Here is a 16,194-nt window from a genome sequence, read left to right as displayed (position 1 = left end):
TCGTCCCAGCCTCACCAGATTTTTGCTCTTTTCTTTTTCTCTCTCCAAACTCTTGGAAGATTTCGCCTCGACCACGCTCGAGGGAACCGAGCAGCTGAGCGCTGGGAATCACAGAAATGTTTTTGAATGACTGTAAAACAAAAAAACTAGAAGTGGAGTCCACACATAACGCATCAGCTGGTATTTATAGCCGGGCTGTAGGTGTGGAATGAAAGGAGTGTGGCCTCTGTGTGTGTGTGTGTGTGTGTGTGTGTGTGTGTGTGTGTGTGTGTGTGTGTGTGTGTTTCTCTTGTTTATACCGAGACGCAATTTCCTCAGTAAAAGCAGATTACAGTGTGTGTGAGATTAGATAAAGACTCATTTGAGCCCTAATCTAGCTCATCCTCTTCAGTGAACCTCTTAAGCAAAGAAATGTCGACGCTGTACCTAAGCAGGGATGTTTGTGCGATTGTGTGTGTGTGTGTGTGTGTGTGTGAGAGTGTGAGTGTGAGTGTGTGTGTTTGAGAGAGGGAAAGAGAGAAAGCCTAAAGTTAACTGTGGCACCCAAATAACTTTTCAGCAAACCTCCTTGCGTCCAAATATGGTCAGGAAAGCAGCGGCTTTAAGGATTCTTGGGCACGGGTGCGATCAAAGTCGTACAAGATGCTGAGTTGACATCAAACAGCGTAGCTCCAATCTTTTAAATGCGAGTGAGTCAGGGAACGATGTGGGGTAAAAAAAATAAAACCTTCCCAGACAGTGACTCAGCGCCTCAGTGCCCCTCGAAGGGACGAAAACGTACAAGCTCACGCTTCGTGAGTTTATTGAGGAATGCATCGTCTGCGTCGGCACACGAAAACCTCAGAATGCGTCTCGTCATGCATGTTTCATGAGACAGCAGAAGCTGAACCACTGGTGGTGGTGGGGGGGGGGGTTTCAGTGTTGATGCGGCAGAGGAGAGTCTGTCCATATGTTGAAGTGGATCTCACTGGAGTTGCAGGAGTCCGAGCAGACGGTGGAGTGGGAGACGGACGGGCAGGGGGAAGGAGGCTGAGGGGTCGGCTCCTGGTGGTGCAAGACTCGGGCCAGTAGGGTCGACCCTCCTTCCTCCTTCTCCTGCTCCTTCATGTCCACCTTCTCCTCACCTCCACCTCCTGCATCCAGAGATGTTGTGCTGCTGCTGATGTTGTGTGCGTTGGTGCGAGGCAGAGCAGGAGGAAGAGGAGGCCCCCAGCTCTGGTTGGCGAGTGGGAGTGTGTGGGCAGGAGCAGCCCAGGAGCCCTGCTCCGTGTCTCTACACCCCCACTGCTCCTGGCAGCCGAAGCTGGGCTGCTCCTGCGAGTCCTCCCAGCTGTTCCCTCCCTTCAGGTCCTCCAGGTCGTCGGACGTCTCGTGTTTGAGGACTTCCTGGTCCCGGTTCTCGTACAGCAGCGTGGCGGCACAGATGAAGATGAACAGGCCCACTCCCATGACCACGGGCCCGGTCAGTTTCATCCTGTCGGCGGGGGTGCTGCCACGGCCTCCCGCGGGCTTCGGCTCGGCGGTCACGTAGCCCGCCACTGCCACGCTCATGCCCACCACGACCACCACCACGCCCAGGAGCAGCCACACGCCGGGGGCCGAGCGCAGGGGCAGCTGGGTCTGGAAGGCCTGGCCTATCCTCAGGTGCCTGTTGCATGCTGGGAGGCAGGCAGGTGAGGAGTGGGAGGAGGAGGTGCTGCAGGCGGGACTGGCTGCAGTCATCCTCTGGCTTCACACTGGAGAGGAGAGGAAGAAGAGCACAGGAGGGGTAGTTACAGAGGAGATAGTTCACTCTGCTCTGCACACAACAGGAAATAGCTGCTTTAATAAGACATGTGGTCGAGTTAATGAGATGCCACCCCCCCCTCTGCCCCTGCAGCCCCCCCTACTCAAGCATCTCCTCCTCTGAACTGCTCCTGAACCTCTCATGTCTCCATCAGGGGAATCCGACCCTGTCACTTCACTCCACTGTCTCACTGCAGTCATTTAAAGGGGAGAGGATACATGGAGTCACGATGGTACAACAACTGGCCCCAACTCCACTCACTGTGTGGTTCCCTCCTCCGACACACACCGGCTGGTCCAACATTTCTCATGCGCTTTTACGCATGAATCTTTAATGCGGCTCCTCTTTAAATGCAAGGCTTGATTCACTGCAGATCAGCGTCTTGTTGTGTGAACGCGGCCAGAGAAGGATCGCGTCGGGTGTACTTGCCTTGTTGTGGATCCGAAGCAGAAACTGGATCCTCGGCATCATCGAGAGAAATCAGGCAGAGTTGCGTTTGTCCTCCCACTCCGCCGTGTGCGTCTTTTTCCCTCCTCCTCTTCTTCTTCTTCTTCTTCTTCTTCTTCTTCTCCAGCACTTTGATTTCTTACATCCACACTTCTTCTCTCACCTCGTTCCTCCTCGGATGAAGACGCTTTCCTTCTTCCTCGTCTCTTCAGTGAGGCTGCTGCTGCTGAAGTGACGCTTTTATAGTAAATAACAGTCTCAGTAAAAAAAAGTGGTGCAAAGCTGCTCTGCCTCTGTTTCCTCACTGCCTGAGCAGCCTCGTGTGTGTGTGTGTGTGTGTGTGTTTCTGTGTGTGTGTGTGTGTGTGTGTGTGTGTGTTTCTGTGTGTGTGTGTGTGTGTGGTGGAGGAGGGGTCGTGGGAATCTGTGGCTGCTCCAGGCCAGTCCCACGGTGAGCTCTGTTATTCTGAGTGATCATCAACCATCCAGTGTATTTCAGAGGAGAACATCCAGAGGAGCCTGTAGGAAATGTTCAAGTCAAATAGCAGTGAGTCATACTGCTGACTTAAAGGACCCCACTTGTAGGAGCTCTGTAGAATGCAGGACATCCAAAATTGTTCCCTAGGTGTCCTTGTTGCAACCCTTGCTGAGTGGTGGGTCATTTGTCTTACCAGGTAGGAGCAGGAGTTTTGGACATGATGTTGTATTATTGTAATAAACGTTCACACACACGCTGGTTGTGGTTTCTTGGCTTTCAATGCTGCAGCCTGTTGCTTATGAACCAGGTGTAGTGAACACAGGGAGTTGCATTCTGTTGGACACGGGCCAGATGTGGCCCACACAGCACACTGGCTTGTGGGTGGGTTTTTACCATTTTTTTCCATTTGGGTCATGGGTGTTACAGCGACCCAGTTTTCAGTTGCATGTTTTTTTTTACAGTAAACAGGGGCCACAACCTCAGAGCTTTTCAGTTTAAAGGTATTTACTACATGGCTATATGCTCAGGTGTCCTGGTGTTTCTGTTATCTGATCCAAACCTAACTTCATGTAACTATATTCCTGGAATGAAAAATTCAGTGTTTAATTTCAAAGGTTTAAGAATTTGAAAGTGAAAATACATGTTTTTTTGCTGAATTGTGTTTAAGATTTGTGACTTAAATCAAAATATCTCTATAATCTTGAGCCGTGGATTTGACAGTGAAGTAAAGCACACAGGTGAAGAAACTGCCCTCACTCATTCATTAGATTTTTGTAATGAAAATGTTATCTTGGTCTTTAGTCGTGTAGTGAAATCCAAGAACAGACTGATTAGAAACGTCTGCAGTTTATTACATCATAATCAGTCTGGTGTGAGCTTCAGTTCACTGTGATTGATTCCCCAACACATCCAGAGATTCTGAACTTAATGTGAATGAAATGAACTGCTGGCAATGGAACCAAATTTCAATAAATACAGGAAATTTGGTTTTCATTATGATTATTAACTCCACCAAGGAGGTCATGTTTCCCCCACTGTTTGTTTTTTGTTGGCAGGATTACGCAAAAACTACAGAACAGATTTTCACAAAACTTGGAGGGATGGGACGTGGGACTGAAGGGACCATCACTTTTATCAGTTTCATTAACATTGTGAGATAAGGCATTTTCCCCCAATTTTCCAGAGAATAATTCATGGTTCTTAATGAAAAGAAAACCAGGCACATTAAAGGGTGATATCTATGAGAGTGTGTAAATGAATGCAGCTTGATTGGATTTAACGGGACTGTTGGGCCTCTGCAGAGGTATGTGCCTCCATTTTAGTTATTAAGGTAATTTAAATGTCGGAAAGCAACAATATCACAGTGTACAAATACAGTACAGGTAATAATCTGTCTTAAAAAAGCAGTCAGTGAAATCATGAAAGATTCCAAGCTAGTACATCAGATCAATCTTCAAGACTGGACGCTCTGGAAATGGCAAGTAAGTTTCCGTATCATAACAACCTAAAAAGATTCCTCCTGCAATAGAGTTCGAGTCACTTGCACCACAGTAGGAATCTCTATTTGCCCTAAAAGTCCATGATACGGTTAAAAGCTCTAGAAAAGTGCATGAACCTTAAATTGTGATTGTTTGTCAAACTACTTGTACCTCAAAAATGTACTAAGTGGAGTACTTAAGTAAATGTGTTTTCCACCTCTTTAACTCCAAAATGTACAGATAAAGACCACAATTGTAGATAATCTGTCTGTGTGTGTGTGTCTGTCTGTGCGTGTGTGTCTGCTTGCGTGTGTCTGCGTGTGTGTGTGGTGAAATGACTGAGGTCAGTTGAGGACAGCAGGCAGTGTGCATCTCATTTATTTTCATCCATTCACACATTCCGTCAAAGAGCCACATCTACCTCCAGAGCAGCCAGCGTACCATTACCCCTTAAATTAGAATACATAAATAAAAGCTGTTTGCATATAAACAGTTGCTGATGTACACATTCCAACTGGCTGCAGTGCACGCTCATTTACAAAGACACCGGCAATGTTTTCCTGTTCTTTCTTTTTTTGTCTTCCCAAAATCTATGCAGGAATCGAGGCTTGTGTTTTCAGTCCACTGTCACAATGTCCTTCCCTGGAGACAGATGTCAAGGCTTTGCATAACCAAGCAGGAGTAAACTCTTGAACGAAGCAAAGACGGTCTGGTTTGTAGCGATATACTTTTTACAACGTGAATGACAAGAGGTTATCTGAACCAAACAAGATGATCGTTATCAACAAAACAACTAATAGATGTGTTTTTTTTTTTTAAACATTCAGTTTCATGTGCCATTCCCCAAAAATAAAACAGACAAACAAACACAAGCTGGTTCATTGTTTCACTCCACCTCAACGGACTGCAAGTTTCCTTGAATTAACAATTAGCCCTTAGCCCTGCTCGTCACAACAGAGAAGCAACACACACAGGCTGCTGGGAAATTACATCCTCGTTTTCTCAAACACACACAGACACACACAAACAAACACACACACACACACACACACTAATTTGAACCCCCCTCCCATTCAACCATAGCTTCAGCCAACTCCAAATTAACCCAACTCTCTTGCCTCTGGGCCTGTGGAGTGGCTCACTTTCTCCATCTAGAGGAGGAAGGCTGAACTACATAGTGCTTCTGCTCCACTGGGTTTCACATTGAAAAACCTTGACACCCCACGATTGTATTTTGCAGCTTTAAAAAAAACAAAAAAAAAACAAAACAGACACATTTCCGTTGCTTAGTAAAAAAGCAACAAACCACAAACAAGCTTGTTCAATCTGCTCCGAGCTCAAGCACCATTTCAATACCGTTCAAATAAAACAAGAAATGCAACAGAATCGAGACACTAAATCCAAGTCATTACCTGTACAATATTAAGAAGCCTTAAAGGTGCTGTAGCTTTTTTTTTTATATGATTTGGTAGGTAAACAAACACAATATAAGTGGACTCCTCATGGTATCTCCCCTCAGGGTCGACCAGTGCCCCTTGCAGGGAGAGGAGAGGAGATGAGCAGGGGTGGGGGGGTGGGGGGGTTAGATGGACGTTTTTCAAGATCATGGCTTTCTTTTCTTTTCTTTTCATTTCTGTCGCTGCATCAATGCAGTGAACGTGAATTCAATCTCAAGTCTCTTCAGCCGAGTGTTTGTTGAGGAACATGAAATGAGGAAGCGAATCCTCACAGATCCAGGTCTCACTCTTCGTCGGCGTTCTTCAACATGAGGATGGAGTTGTAGATCTTCAGGGCGGGTCCTAACTTGATTGACAGGATCTTGACGATGTCCGCTTGGGTGAGTAGCAGGAAAGCCTCGCCATCTATTTGCTAAGGGCACAAAAAAAAGGATTCAATTTCATTTCACTCTTTTTTTTAGACCAATCTTCTTTCAACTGAAGTGGCTGATTCTTTTTCTTTATCTTCATCACACATTGCCACAACAGTTAATCTATTATTTACACATCCAGTGGTTGCAAGGCAACACACAGCTACTTATTGGATTTGCCGAGTTGGGTTTATCTAGAAAACAAATATTCACTCTTTTATTTCCGTTTTTTGTTCTCTACCAAACTCCTGAAATAATCAAGCTGCTTAAACCATTGAAATCATCATGAGGGCGTAATTGTGTGTTTTTTACTGTGAATTGTTTCCATCAATTGTTTATTAGCATGCAATCTATAAAATATATGAATCTAAATCTACAATATAACAAATGATAAAGTATGTTTAAATAAATGATCAAAGAGTTTGTCAGTAGATTGAATTTCTATATGTTCTATCTGTATGAAGTTCTCACCTCTGTTTTAAAAGTAGCAGCATGTTCTTTACATCCAGGAAGTCCTTTGACAAAACTGGCCACCTGATCAACAAAAAGAGACAAAATGCAGCCAACAGTTACAAACAAGCAGCCAAACACAGCATATTTTAATCAATAAATGTGTATCTACTATCTAAAGTGGCTAACATGAATCTCAGGCTGACAGTTCATTCATTTTGTTTCTCTGAACAACTGGATGCCTTCATGTTTAGTCGGGGCATGAGGACATCGTCTGCTTTCCATGTGTTGCCGCTGTGTGTGAGTGAGTGAGCACGTCTGACCTCCTCGGCGCTCCAAGTGGCCACTCTCTTGGCAGTCAGCCCCAGGACCTCGGGCAGCAGCTGGCAGTGTTTGTCCCAGCAGAGAGCCACCCGGTGAGGGGGGGAGGCCGAGATGCCGGGGGAGAACACAGACTCGTGGAGGGCCTGCTGGAGAGAGATGGCATCTGGAGAGGCTGAGGAGGAGGAGGAGACAGCAGTCAGTGGAGATGAGGGGGTGATTTACGTTTTGTCATCTCATTTTACATAAATTCACACACACACACACACACACACCTTTACTGTCGCTGACCTCCTCTTTAACATAGTGCATTTTCAGGTATTTAGGAACTGGTGCAGTCCTGAGGAAGACAACAATGTACAGTAAGATGTTAAATGTTGAAGCACAGGAAATCCTCTGTACTGAACTGCAGCGGCACAGTTTGGTGCGATGGCATCACAGCTGCTACCGTTTAGGTCTCGTTCCATTGTGGCTCTGGTCGCTGGCTCCACCCGGTGGCTCAGGCTGGTTACTGCGCCCTACACGCTCAGCTTCCACTGTCCCGGGTTTCCTAGCAACACAGATTACCCACATCTCAAGAGCCGACCACTGGATAGAATTGCATTCAAAACACTGATTGGAGAGCTCCTGAGAGTGTGAGTGTTTTTCACAGTGTGTGAGTCCGGTGTAAAGTGTCGTCCTTGTGCGTGTTCAGTGGCAGACCTGCTCTGGGAGTCCTCAGCTCCTTCGGGCGGCTCAGGCGTACAGGAGGTCTGCGTCGTAGTGTTGGGGTGAAGGTCGGGGCGTCGCCCGCGAGGATGGGGTCCACTGAGGGCGAGGGGTCGCTCTCCGCTGAGACGGTCTGGCAGCAAGCCCTCCTTGTTCATATTCAGCTCAGAATAGGGGCAGCTCACCTGGCTGCACACACACACACACACACACACGAGGACACACAAACTTTACCCAGGCCCATCACTGCCTGGAACACTCATTATATAACTGTGAATGAGATCATTAAACAGGTTACAACAATTAGGAGGGAATTGCAGCTAAAAAGATCACCTTCAAGACTCGAAACTCCCACACACACAAACACAAGCAACACATTTATGCTGGCAGCAACCCACACAATCACAATCGACATTTATGATCACTGAAACCATTTCTTCTACTCATGCACTAACTGAAAGCACAGGCTCCAAACAAAGATACAATATGAATGCATGAGATTTTACCAATGTGAAATAAAGATCTTTTTAAATATTAAAATTAAATGTAGAAGATTTGGATTGTAGAGACAACGCTTGAGCATTAAATGACATGTATTAACAGAGTAACAGACACGGAGGATACATCCATACTACGATGTTTTGTCAAACGAGACAATTTCTGTTCACAAGAGCGTTTTGGCTGTGGATCTGTTTTAATCCAATCCTGTCCAAATGCATGTCACATGGCCACTCATACACTGGACAGGTGCATGCCGGTGTAAACAGGAAGATATTCCCGTCCCGCTGGACATGGGAATTAATACATATTACTCTAGTAATAGCTGGTGTCCTATCAATGTACGCAGTTGTATCATTGCAAATGCAGAATTTTACTTCACGGCATCTGTAAGCGAAGACAACAAGATCAGCAACACTTGAAATTGATTGTCAATGTTGCGTTCTTCGCTGTTATGAGGCCGGTTATTTTCTTCTGGAGTGGAATCATATGATAGGAGCCTGACGAATCACCAAAGACTATATCGTGACCAAAGGAACCCAATCAACAGGCAGTTTGTTTCTGTCCGTCCACACTAAACACTGCCCTGCAGTTTTTTGCGATCAGCCACATTCCCAACTTCTCAATTTTAGCAATTCTAAAACTCCAGAATAGTATGTATCTGCAGCAGAGTTGACACATTTTTAAAAGAGAACATATGTGGATGTCGCCTGTGAAAGCATAAAACTGAGTATGTGCTACTAACGTGTAGTGGGTCCCATAGCGAGGTCCTCTGATGTGGCCAACCCCGTTGCATCCTGGGGTAGGACATCCTTGTCCTGGGGCAGTTACTATATTATCATTGGAGCCTGAAATAAACACACACACACACACACAAGGATTTTGGATTCATTACATAAGTTAAATGAAGGAAGAGGCGAACTCTTCTGACTGCTAAGTGCTGACTCATCTGTTGAAATTACAATTTTACGACTCCTCTGATTGAATAGCAGGCAGAGTAGCAGAGACAGGGAGGGCTTCAGTGTATAGTGTCTCACCATTAGGGTACTGTAGTGGGTGTCCTGTTTTCTGACACCAGCCTACAGGGTGCAGATCGGGGCAGTCCGTCTCCACCCAGTAGTCGTACTCTGAACTCCAGCCATCAAAATGAATCTAGATGAGCAAAGGGGGAGTGGACCGAAAATTAGACATAAGCTGAGCACAGAGTGGAATCAAAGAGCACATTGATGAGGAGACGACGTCGCACCTTCAGTCGATGGTCCTCTGTGTCGGCTATAGTTGAAACACGGATGAGCATTGGATTCCTCTTATCGACAGCTTCCACTTTCATCCCGAACTGGAAGCCATGAGGAGGTCGCTGCAAATACAGAGCATCATAATAAAAACACTTTCATACAGGCTGCTACTGTACATACAGGAGTATAAATCTTCTGTTTATGTATTTGTGCTTATAAATTGTACCGGTTTGAAAGCCCGAGCAGGGGCCGCCTGTGTTCCCGTCTCTTCCAGGTACTTCTCCCATGAAAAACTCTTAGGTTGTTTATATTCTAAGAAAGTGAAATAAAATCTCATTAGATCCATCAGTCACTGACCAGAGACCAACATTTACACAGACACCATTATAGTTTTACAGATCAAAAAGCAGACTAGCTTTGCATCTGCAGGAAATTACAGCAGCATGCATTTCACCATTTAGGCAATTTAAAATTACCCTGAATATTTGATTTTAAAAGAGTTGGGTCATTCATTCTTACAGTGGTTAATAAATATTCCAGAAAGGAGTTAAATACTTTCAGCTTTATTAGTAGAGTTAAACTATTAATTAGCTAAAGTTAGATCCTTTATTAGTCCGGCCCTACCGTATATAAAAGTAGATTATACTGACCCACATGTGTCTTGGTCTGTGTCTTACCAGCTGGGGTGGTCAGAGTTAGCTGGGCCTCTTCACAGTACCCGACAGGATGGATGAACGGACTGCTCACATCGCACCTTAACACATCACAACACGCAGGTGAACATACAGATAAAACGTGTGTCTGTTGATGTGGATCTGATCCATTTGCAAACTTATTAAACCATATCGCATTCATTTTGTGAACCTTTCATATGCACACTACATTAGCATCATTCAGAAGCTATGAAGACAAAAAAAAGTCCAGACAATGGGCTCTGGACTTTCTCCTGAGTTCGCATTTTAGATATGAGGAATGCAGCAGGACCCTCTCTGGTCAGACATGTTCACCACAACAGAAGAAAAAGCGTTCGGGCGAAGGAGACAGGATGTAACGAAACAATTCCAATGCAGAGATCACATGTTTTTGTTTGCAGCACATCAACATCGGCCCTTTTCACCAAAAGATCTTGAATCTCGTTGTCTTTCCAAAATGACATCTCTGTTGGGAGTCGTCTATTTGAATGGCTTCTCTTCTTCATCTTTTTTTTCCAATTTTGCGACCGTCACTCGTGAATCTTGGTGGTGGTGACAAACTTCCCACAGGTTAATTTGGACATTCTCCAAGAGAAGTCTCCTGAAATAGTCTGGAGCCACTGACTCTACCATTTGTGTTGTCGCATACAGCCCCTTCAAATAATTTCAGGAGATTATCCGGGGCTCAGTGCCTACCTGAAAGCAGCTCTAGTGATTTCACTTGATTTCAATCTACAGCAGAGCCCTAGGTGCACTAGCGAATATCTCTGGATCATCCTTTTTTTTTTCAGTGTCAAGCCAGGCTCTCACCAGTAATCATAGGTGTCATCCCAGTTGTCAAAATGAATGAGCAGGCGGTTGTCGACCACAGCAGCGATGGTTGCTACACAGATCAACGACGGATTCTTCCTGTCAATCGCCTCCAACTTCATCCCGGCTCTGAATCCAGACGGAGTCACAGACTGAAAGGATAATATATATGAACTCACATTTAGTCTGTGAATACACAAAGCTGTCAGGTGGCTTCAGAGAGTGTGGTTGTGTGGTTAATGCTCACTGTGTTGAGGCTCTTGAAAAGGTGTTTCGGCGCCAGTTGCCCTCTGCAGTTCTTCACATACATGCTCCAACTAAACTCTCCATCCTTACAACCTACAACACAAACTGTGTCATGACGTTTGCAACTAATATTTATAAAAATGTTTCATTTGAAAAGGCAGTGAGTTGTGAGCATTTTTGTGTCTACCTTTCGGCAACAACAACTTGTGTCCGTTCTTCTCACACCAGCCCGCTGGTTTCATATCCCACGAGTCAGCGTTGGCCCAGAAGTCATAGCATTCTGGGTAGCCATCAAAGTGAAGCCTTACCCTGTATCCTTGGATCTGAGAGGGAAAGAGACACCGTGCTTGGACGAATAACGACTCTGACATTTAAAATTATGAACAGATGTAAAGAAATTCCCATTATTCGGCTAAACCGAAGCCATAAACAAACATTAGCACTCGTACCTCTGCAACAGTGAGCACACAGAACAGAGATGGGTGTGACGGGTCCAGTCCCTCAAGCTTCATCCCCACCTTAAAACTGTTCCTGCTTTGAGGAAACGACTGATGCTGCGAGAGATAAAATGTACATCACAGCATAATTCAGTTTAACAGACGCCAGTAAAAACAAAAAACATCATCTAGTCAAACTAAAAAATAACGGGATTATACCTCTTTGAATAGTTTAACAGGAGCAGCAACAGCCTTCTCCTCTTCAATGTAAGCCGGCCAGCTCCAAGCACGCTTCTTATTGGGAGGGGCGGTCCCCACTGTGGCATGAAAAACATTATTGGATACACAATAAAACTCCCCATTCAGTTTAAAGGAAATATTCTTTTCAAATCAGCCCAGTTTACTTGGCAGGAAAGTTCACCAGAGAATCGGTATGATATGTAGAATATGTATAAGTGATGGTATAACTATGAATTTCATCGACATAAGAAAATGCACAAAATATAAAGATGTACAACATAAATATATCTCAGTCCTAATTCCTTCCTGTCAACTGTCAAATTTACAGACAAAAGGTTCAATCAAAGCCATTTTAAATTCCAAATAGAAATAATGATTAAAAATAAAAGCTACTGGTGATACATAAGAGGAAACTCTTCAAATTTGACTTAATTTCTCACCAGAAAAACATTGCAACTTTTTTTGAAAACTGAATTTGAGGAATAGTGCTTTACATCGACCATTTACAGCCTTGAATTTATATTTTAACAGGATGCAGAGACCTGGAGACAAGAAAAACATTTTTCTCCAGGCAGTAGTCTAACATACCCAGTTTTGCAATCTTGGAGCCTCTCCTGCCTTTGGTAGTCTTGGCTTTTTCCTACAAAAGAGAAAAGACAGAACCATCAATGTTTTTTCTCAGGCTTCCTGTGTGTTCTCTTAACTCTTCAAGGGGAACAATTGAAAATGTACAGAAGATAATATTTTAATTTGCCAGTAGTTATGGAAGAAAACAACACGAGTGACAAATGCTTAGGAGCATCTTCCTGACCTCTGGTTCCTCTTGGTTGTCCTCCTCTTCGTCACCGGAGTCCATGTAGATCTTTCTCTTTTTGCGCACACGTTTACCGAGCCTCTCACCTTCAACTGTCTGACTCTCCCGTGCTTCCCCAGGAGATGATCTTAAAAAAAAAGAAGAAAGATTTGACCCAAGAGAAAATAGCAAACCAAAATAATCTGTAGGACCACAAGGAGGAGTTGGAGCAGAAGTTTTCAAAGTGGGAGGCAGGCCTCCCAGGGTTCTCCTTCAAACAGCTGTGGTACATGGGACATTCAAGTGAATGGAAATACAAAAATTACATTAACTATAAAAGAGGAGATTATGTAGAACCATCAAAATGTGTGTGATTTAGTTAAAGGGATGGTTCAGAGATTTAATTCAGGAAATTTGTATTGTATTATTTCCCTGAATCAAAACTTATTAAATAAAAGTTGTTTTTTTATGTATTTAGAGTAGCCTGAAGTTATGTCAAACAGCGCAACATTAGACTATATTTGCTCAATTCCTGAGTGAAATTGAATGAAGCTAAGCAAGTGAACTACAATGTGGTGGGAGGGCCCTTTTTTAAAGTTTTGTCAGAGGGGAGGGGCCACACACTCACATTTTGAAAACCTGTGCTTTAGAGAAAACAAGGTGTGTGAGTTCACCTGCCGCTGGAAGGCTGTGCACAAATGGAGCTACAGAACCTTCCCTGAAAGAGGGCGTCCCGAGGAACACGCCCGCCACAGGCCCGGCACCTTAACAGCTCCCCATTTGGACCCATGCTAGCATTGGAGCCAACTTCAACACTGGGACCATCATCCACACTGGGGCCCTCCGCTAGGGACAGAAGCACAGGACCCGTAGCTGATGATAGGAAAGAAAAAAATGAGTTTTTATTGTAAAAAATATGAGTAGAGCATTAAAGAGAATACTGCAACTCTGTATAAAAACACTGATAAAAAGGGGTTAAACAGGTACTGTCAAACCTTTAACTCGAGATGATCCTGGCTGACTCTGAATGGCTGGAACTTTGGCTTTGCTGGTCTGTGATTGGCCCTCTGGAGGAGGGGTGGGAGTGTGAGTCGGAGCTGGGTCCAAGGTTTCCCGTTTGGGCTCTGCCTCTCGCCCTTTGACCTCTGGGTCTGTTACAATCTCAAGAGTCCCGAACTCCGTCATGCGGAACTGAAAGGCACAAAGAAAAGAAAAGCAGATATGCTTATCAGGGTTGCTACAAGGACATTGTTAAGCCGAGGTGGTAATTTCAGTCAGCTTTTCTCCAAATGACAACCAAAGCAATCTTCACACTCCCTAACATTGGCATTTGTTCTTATTCTTTTTTGAAACAATTTGTTTTTGTCTATGATACTTGCAGTTGTGGTCTATGTTTCAAGAAAGAAATAATTGATCTACTGCATTCTCTGTCCATAAGGAAGAGTTTATTACCACAACCTTCACTCAGGAGCATAAACCAGTCTTTAAACTTATAAAAAATAAATTACTGTGACCATTTTTGATACAGTCATCTCATTTTTTTCATGTGGTATAATTTTAATCCAAATCACCCAGCCCTTGTTTCAAGCAAGATGTTCTCCCTTCACACGGAAACACTTAAGGAAAGCACAAAGACAAATCTGTGTGTAATCAGTGAAATATAAACAAACAATTAAACAGTGAATGTGGAATTCTGGACGTGAACAAAAACACATGTCTCTCATATACCCTGATGTCACTTCCTGGGAGAGTGGCGATACCGTCCTTCCAGTCCAAAGCACCCATCATGTCGAACTCCGTACCCTGGGAGGGTCCATCGCTGGGTGGAGTGTCGGTCATTCCCACTCCTCTAATAACCCCTGACCTGCGAAAACAGAAAAGCAAGATTTTAAAACACTGTCATACATCAATATTCTACATTACAGATGTGCAAAATATACAAAAATTATGGATGAGACAGCTTCAGGGGCCAGATCTAATCACGGTTTAGTTTTTTGTCCGTTTGGTGTGTGTCTCTTGTGTTGCCTGTGTGTGATCATCATGATACGTTGAGCTCCCCACACACACACACAAAGTGTCTACCTGCACTTGTGCACAGCACTGCGCAGCATCACCGCTAGATGGCGACTGTGCGCCGGCTCGCAGGAGACACCATGCACTTCGATTTCAGACAAAAACAGTCAATAATAATAATGTTTTGCTGGTCAACACGCGGGCGGACACGCACACATCCGGCCTCGTTAGACCGAACTGACCGGACTGATCACTGTCAGGGGCGAGAGGAGACCCCTCAACTTTAAGTTAACCACACAAGTTCATCTTTTTCTTGTTTTATCAGGATCTCCTCCAATCCGCCGTTTGCCTGCAGACAAACAAACCACTCGATCGCTTGTTTACCACATTTCAGGAGAACACTGTTCGCTGCGCCGAGCAACCAAACTTCAACACGTTTTAATCCGACTAATATTGCGATATAACGTTTTGGTGTTGACGCAGGATCAACAATGAATGGAGGGATGCACCGCGGACATAAGCATGTGCAAAGTAAACAACAGGCCGGGCCCCTGCGTCCGGGGCAAGTTTCACACCGCTCCTCGCAGCCCGGTTCTTATTCTCCCCATAAATAAAGTGCATGGAAGAGAGCGCCCATGATTAGCATTCGTCTTATACAAAATGGCGGAGCCTAGGAAGAGGCCACCAACACGTTCAAACTATGTAAATTACTCAAGTTACCCATTTAAACAAGCCGCGCCGGGCCGCTACACGTCGAACAGGAGCCGAGGTTTGCGGTGGAATTTCCCGACTTGGTGTTTTCCGTCGCTCCGGTGATTTTCTTCACTTTCCCCTTGTCACGGAATGTCAGCCCAGGTCGCTAGCTGCCGCTGACATGAAGCTAGCAGGCAGCTAGCTCCGCTCCGCCCAGCTGAACGGACGGAGGGGGGTTAGCTCCGCGGCTAGCCCCGCTAGCATCGGGACTGGATGCAGCCAGCCAGGCACAATATGTAATAAAGAAGTTTCCCCGGATAATAACAGCAGGAGAACGCGTTTCACCCAACGTGGATATTTCCCTCAGCAGCACGAACACTCACAACAACACGACGCTCCTGTCTCCATTGTTGCTTCATTTAATTTCTTCAATAGAAACTTGGGGGAGAAAAAACAAAAATGGATTTATTCTCTCTCCGTTTTTAAATCACAGAGGGAAATAAACATGCACTGACCCCGCGGAGGAGCTCTGCTGTCCGCTTTTCTAATGTCGCCTCGGATCCTGGGAATAAAAGGTGTTGAGCTGCGGTGTTGTTTTAAAAAAAAAAATGTGGAACTCACCTCGTTTCTGTTTTAACTCTTATTTAGAGCAGCGGAGAGGACGGCTGTGCGCATGCGTGCAAGATGCGCTGCCTGACAACTTTGGGGCTCGGGTAAAAGTTCTGTGTGTCTGGGTTCGATCCCGTGCGCGTGAGCATCCGCCACACGGAATAAAAAAAAACTAAAAGTCACTTCGCGTGCCGACACACCCGGGACTCGCACCATGTGTCCCCCCGGTGCACGCACAGGTCCCCCCCCCTTCCCGGTTCAGAAGTGTGTGTGGACCGCAGTGTTCTCCCAGGAACCTCCGGGAGCGGCCGCCTCATCTTGCGGGGCTGGAAACCGGTTGTTTCCCCCCCCCCCCTCACCACCCCCCCCCCCCAGACCTCCCGAGCTCAGGCTG

The 16,194-nt window shown here is 45.2% G+C and overlaps 2 protein-coding genes across 5 annotated transcripts; both read right to left on the bottom strand.

The window, feature by feature from the left end:
- Positions 1-915: 915 nt before the first annotated feature.
- On the bottom strand, positions 916-1,722 carry LOC133013624 (uncharacterized). Its single transcript, XM_061080621.1, has one exon. It carries the CDS (start codon positions 1,720-1,722, stop codon positions 916-918), a length of 807 nt encoding a protein of 268 aa, XP_060936604.1.
- Positions 1,723-4,550: 2,828 nt separating this feature from the next.
- Positions 4,551-15,868, bottom strand: l3mbtl1b (L3MBTL histone methyl-lysine binding protein 1b). Of its 4 annotated transcripts, none has more exons than XM_061081895.1 (22): positions 15,813-15,868; positions 14,214-14,349; positions 13,481-13,676; positions 13,160-13,358; positions 12,504-12,633; positions 12,281-12,332; positions 11,672-11,769; positions 11,465-11,569; positions 11,203-11,338; positions 11,017-11,108; positions 10,770-10,921; positions 9,918-10,021; positions 9,494-9,579; positions 9,279-9,389; positions 9,070-9,184; positions 8,778-8,880; positions 7,529-7,723; positions 7,275-7,376; positions 7,102-7,166; positions 6,829-7,001; positions 6,527-6,589; positions 4,551-6,057 (listed from the first exon to the last, which is right to left on the bottom strand). In XM_061081895.1, the coding sequence occupies exons 2-22, from the start codon at positions 14,322-14,324 to the stop codon at positions 5,929-5,931; spliced, it is 2,517 nt and encodes an 838-aa protein (XP_060937878.1). In that variant the 5' UTR covers positions 14,325-14,349; positions 15,813-15,868; the 3' UTR covers positions 4,551-5,928. The 4 variants fall into 4 exon arrangements, with proteins under 4 accessions (XP_060937878.1, XP_060937879.1, XP_060937877.1 ...); XM_061081896.1 differs by lacking the exon at positions 15,813-15,868 and adding an exon at positions 15,707-15,764; XM_061081894.1 differs by lacking the exon at positions 15,813-15,868 and adding an exon at positions 15,219-15,377.
- Positions 15,869-16,194: the final 326 nt, after the last annotated feature.

Source organism: Limanda limanda, chromosome 11, assembly GCF_963576545.1.
Source record: "Limanda limanda chromosome 11, fLimLim1.1, whole genome shotgun sequence".
NCBI classification, from domain to species: Eukaryota; Metazoa; Chordata; class Actinopteri; order Pleuronectiformes; family Pleuronectidae; genus Limanda; species Limanda limanda.
The sequence above is the reverse complement of the archived record's forward strand: the minus strand, read 5'-3'. Positions and strand labels throughout refer to the sequence as shown.

What these genes read in the sequence shown, in the direction of transcription:
- LOC133013624 (XM_061080621.1), bottom strand. Translation starts at nt 1,722, where the DNA reads ATGACTGCAGCCAGTCCCGCCTGCAGCACCTCCTCCTCCCACTCCTCA.
- l3mbtl1b (XM_061081895.1), bottom strand. Translation starts at nt 14,324, where the DNA reads ATGACCGACACTCCACCCAGCGATGGACCCTCCCAGGGTACGGAGTTC. An exon ending in CTCCAAGATTGCAAAACTGG is followed by an intron (nt 11,770 to 12,280) that starts GTATGTTAGACT and finishes TTCATGCCACAG; the next exon opens with TGGGGACCGCCCCTCCCAAT. An exon ending in GCTGAGGACTCCCAGAGCAG is followed by an intron (nt 7,377 to 7,528) that starts GTCTGCCACTGA and finishes CTGTGTTGCTAG; the next exon opens with GAAACCCGGGACAGTGGAAG.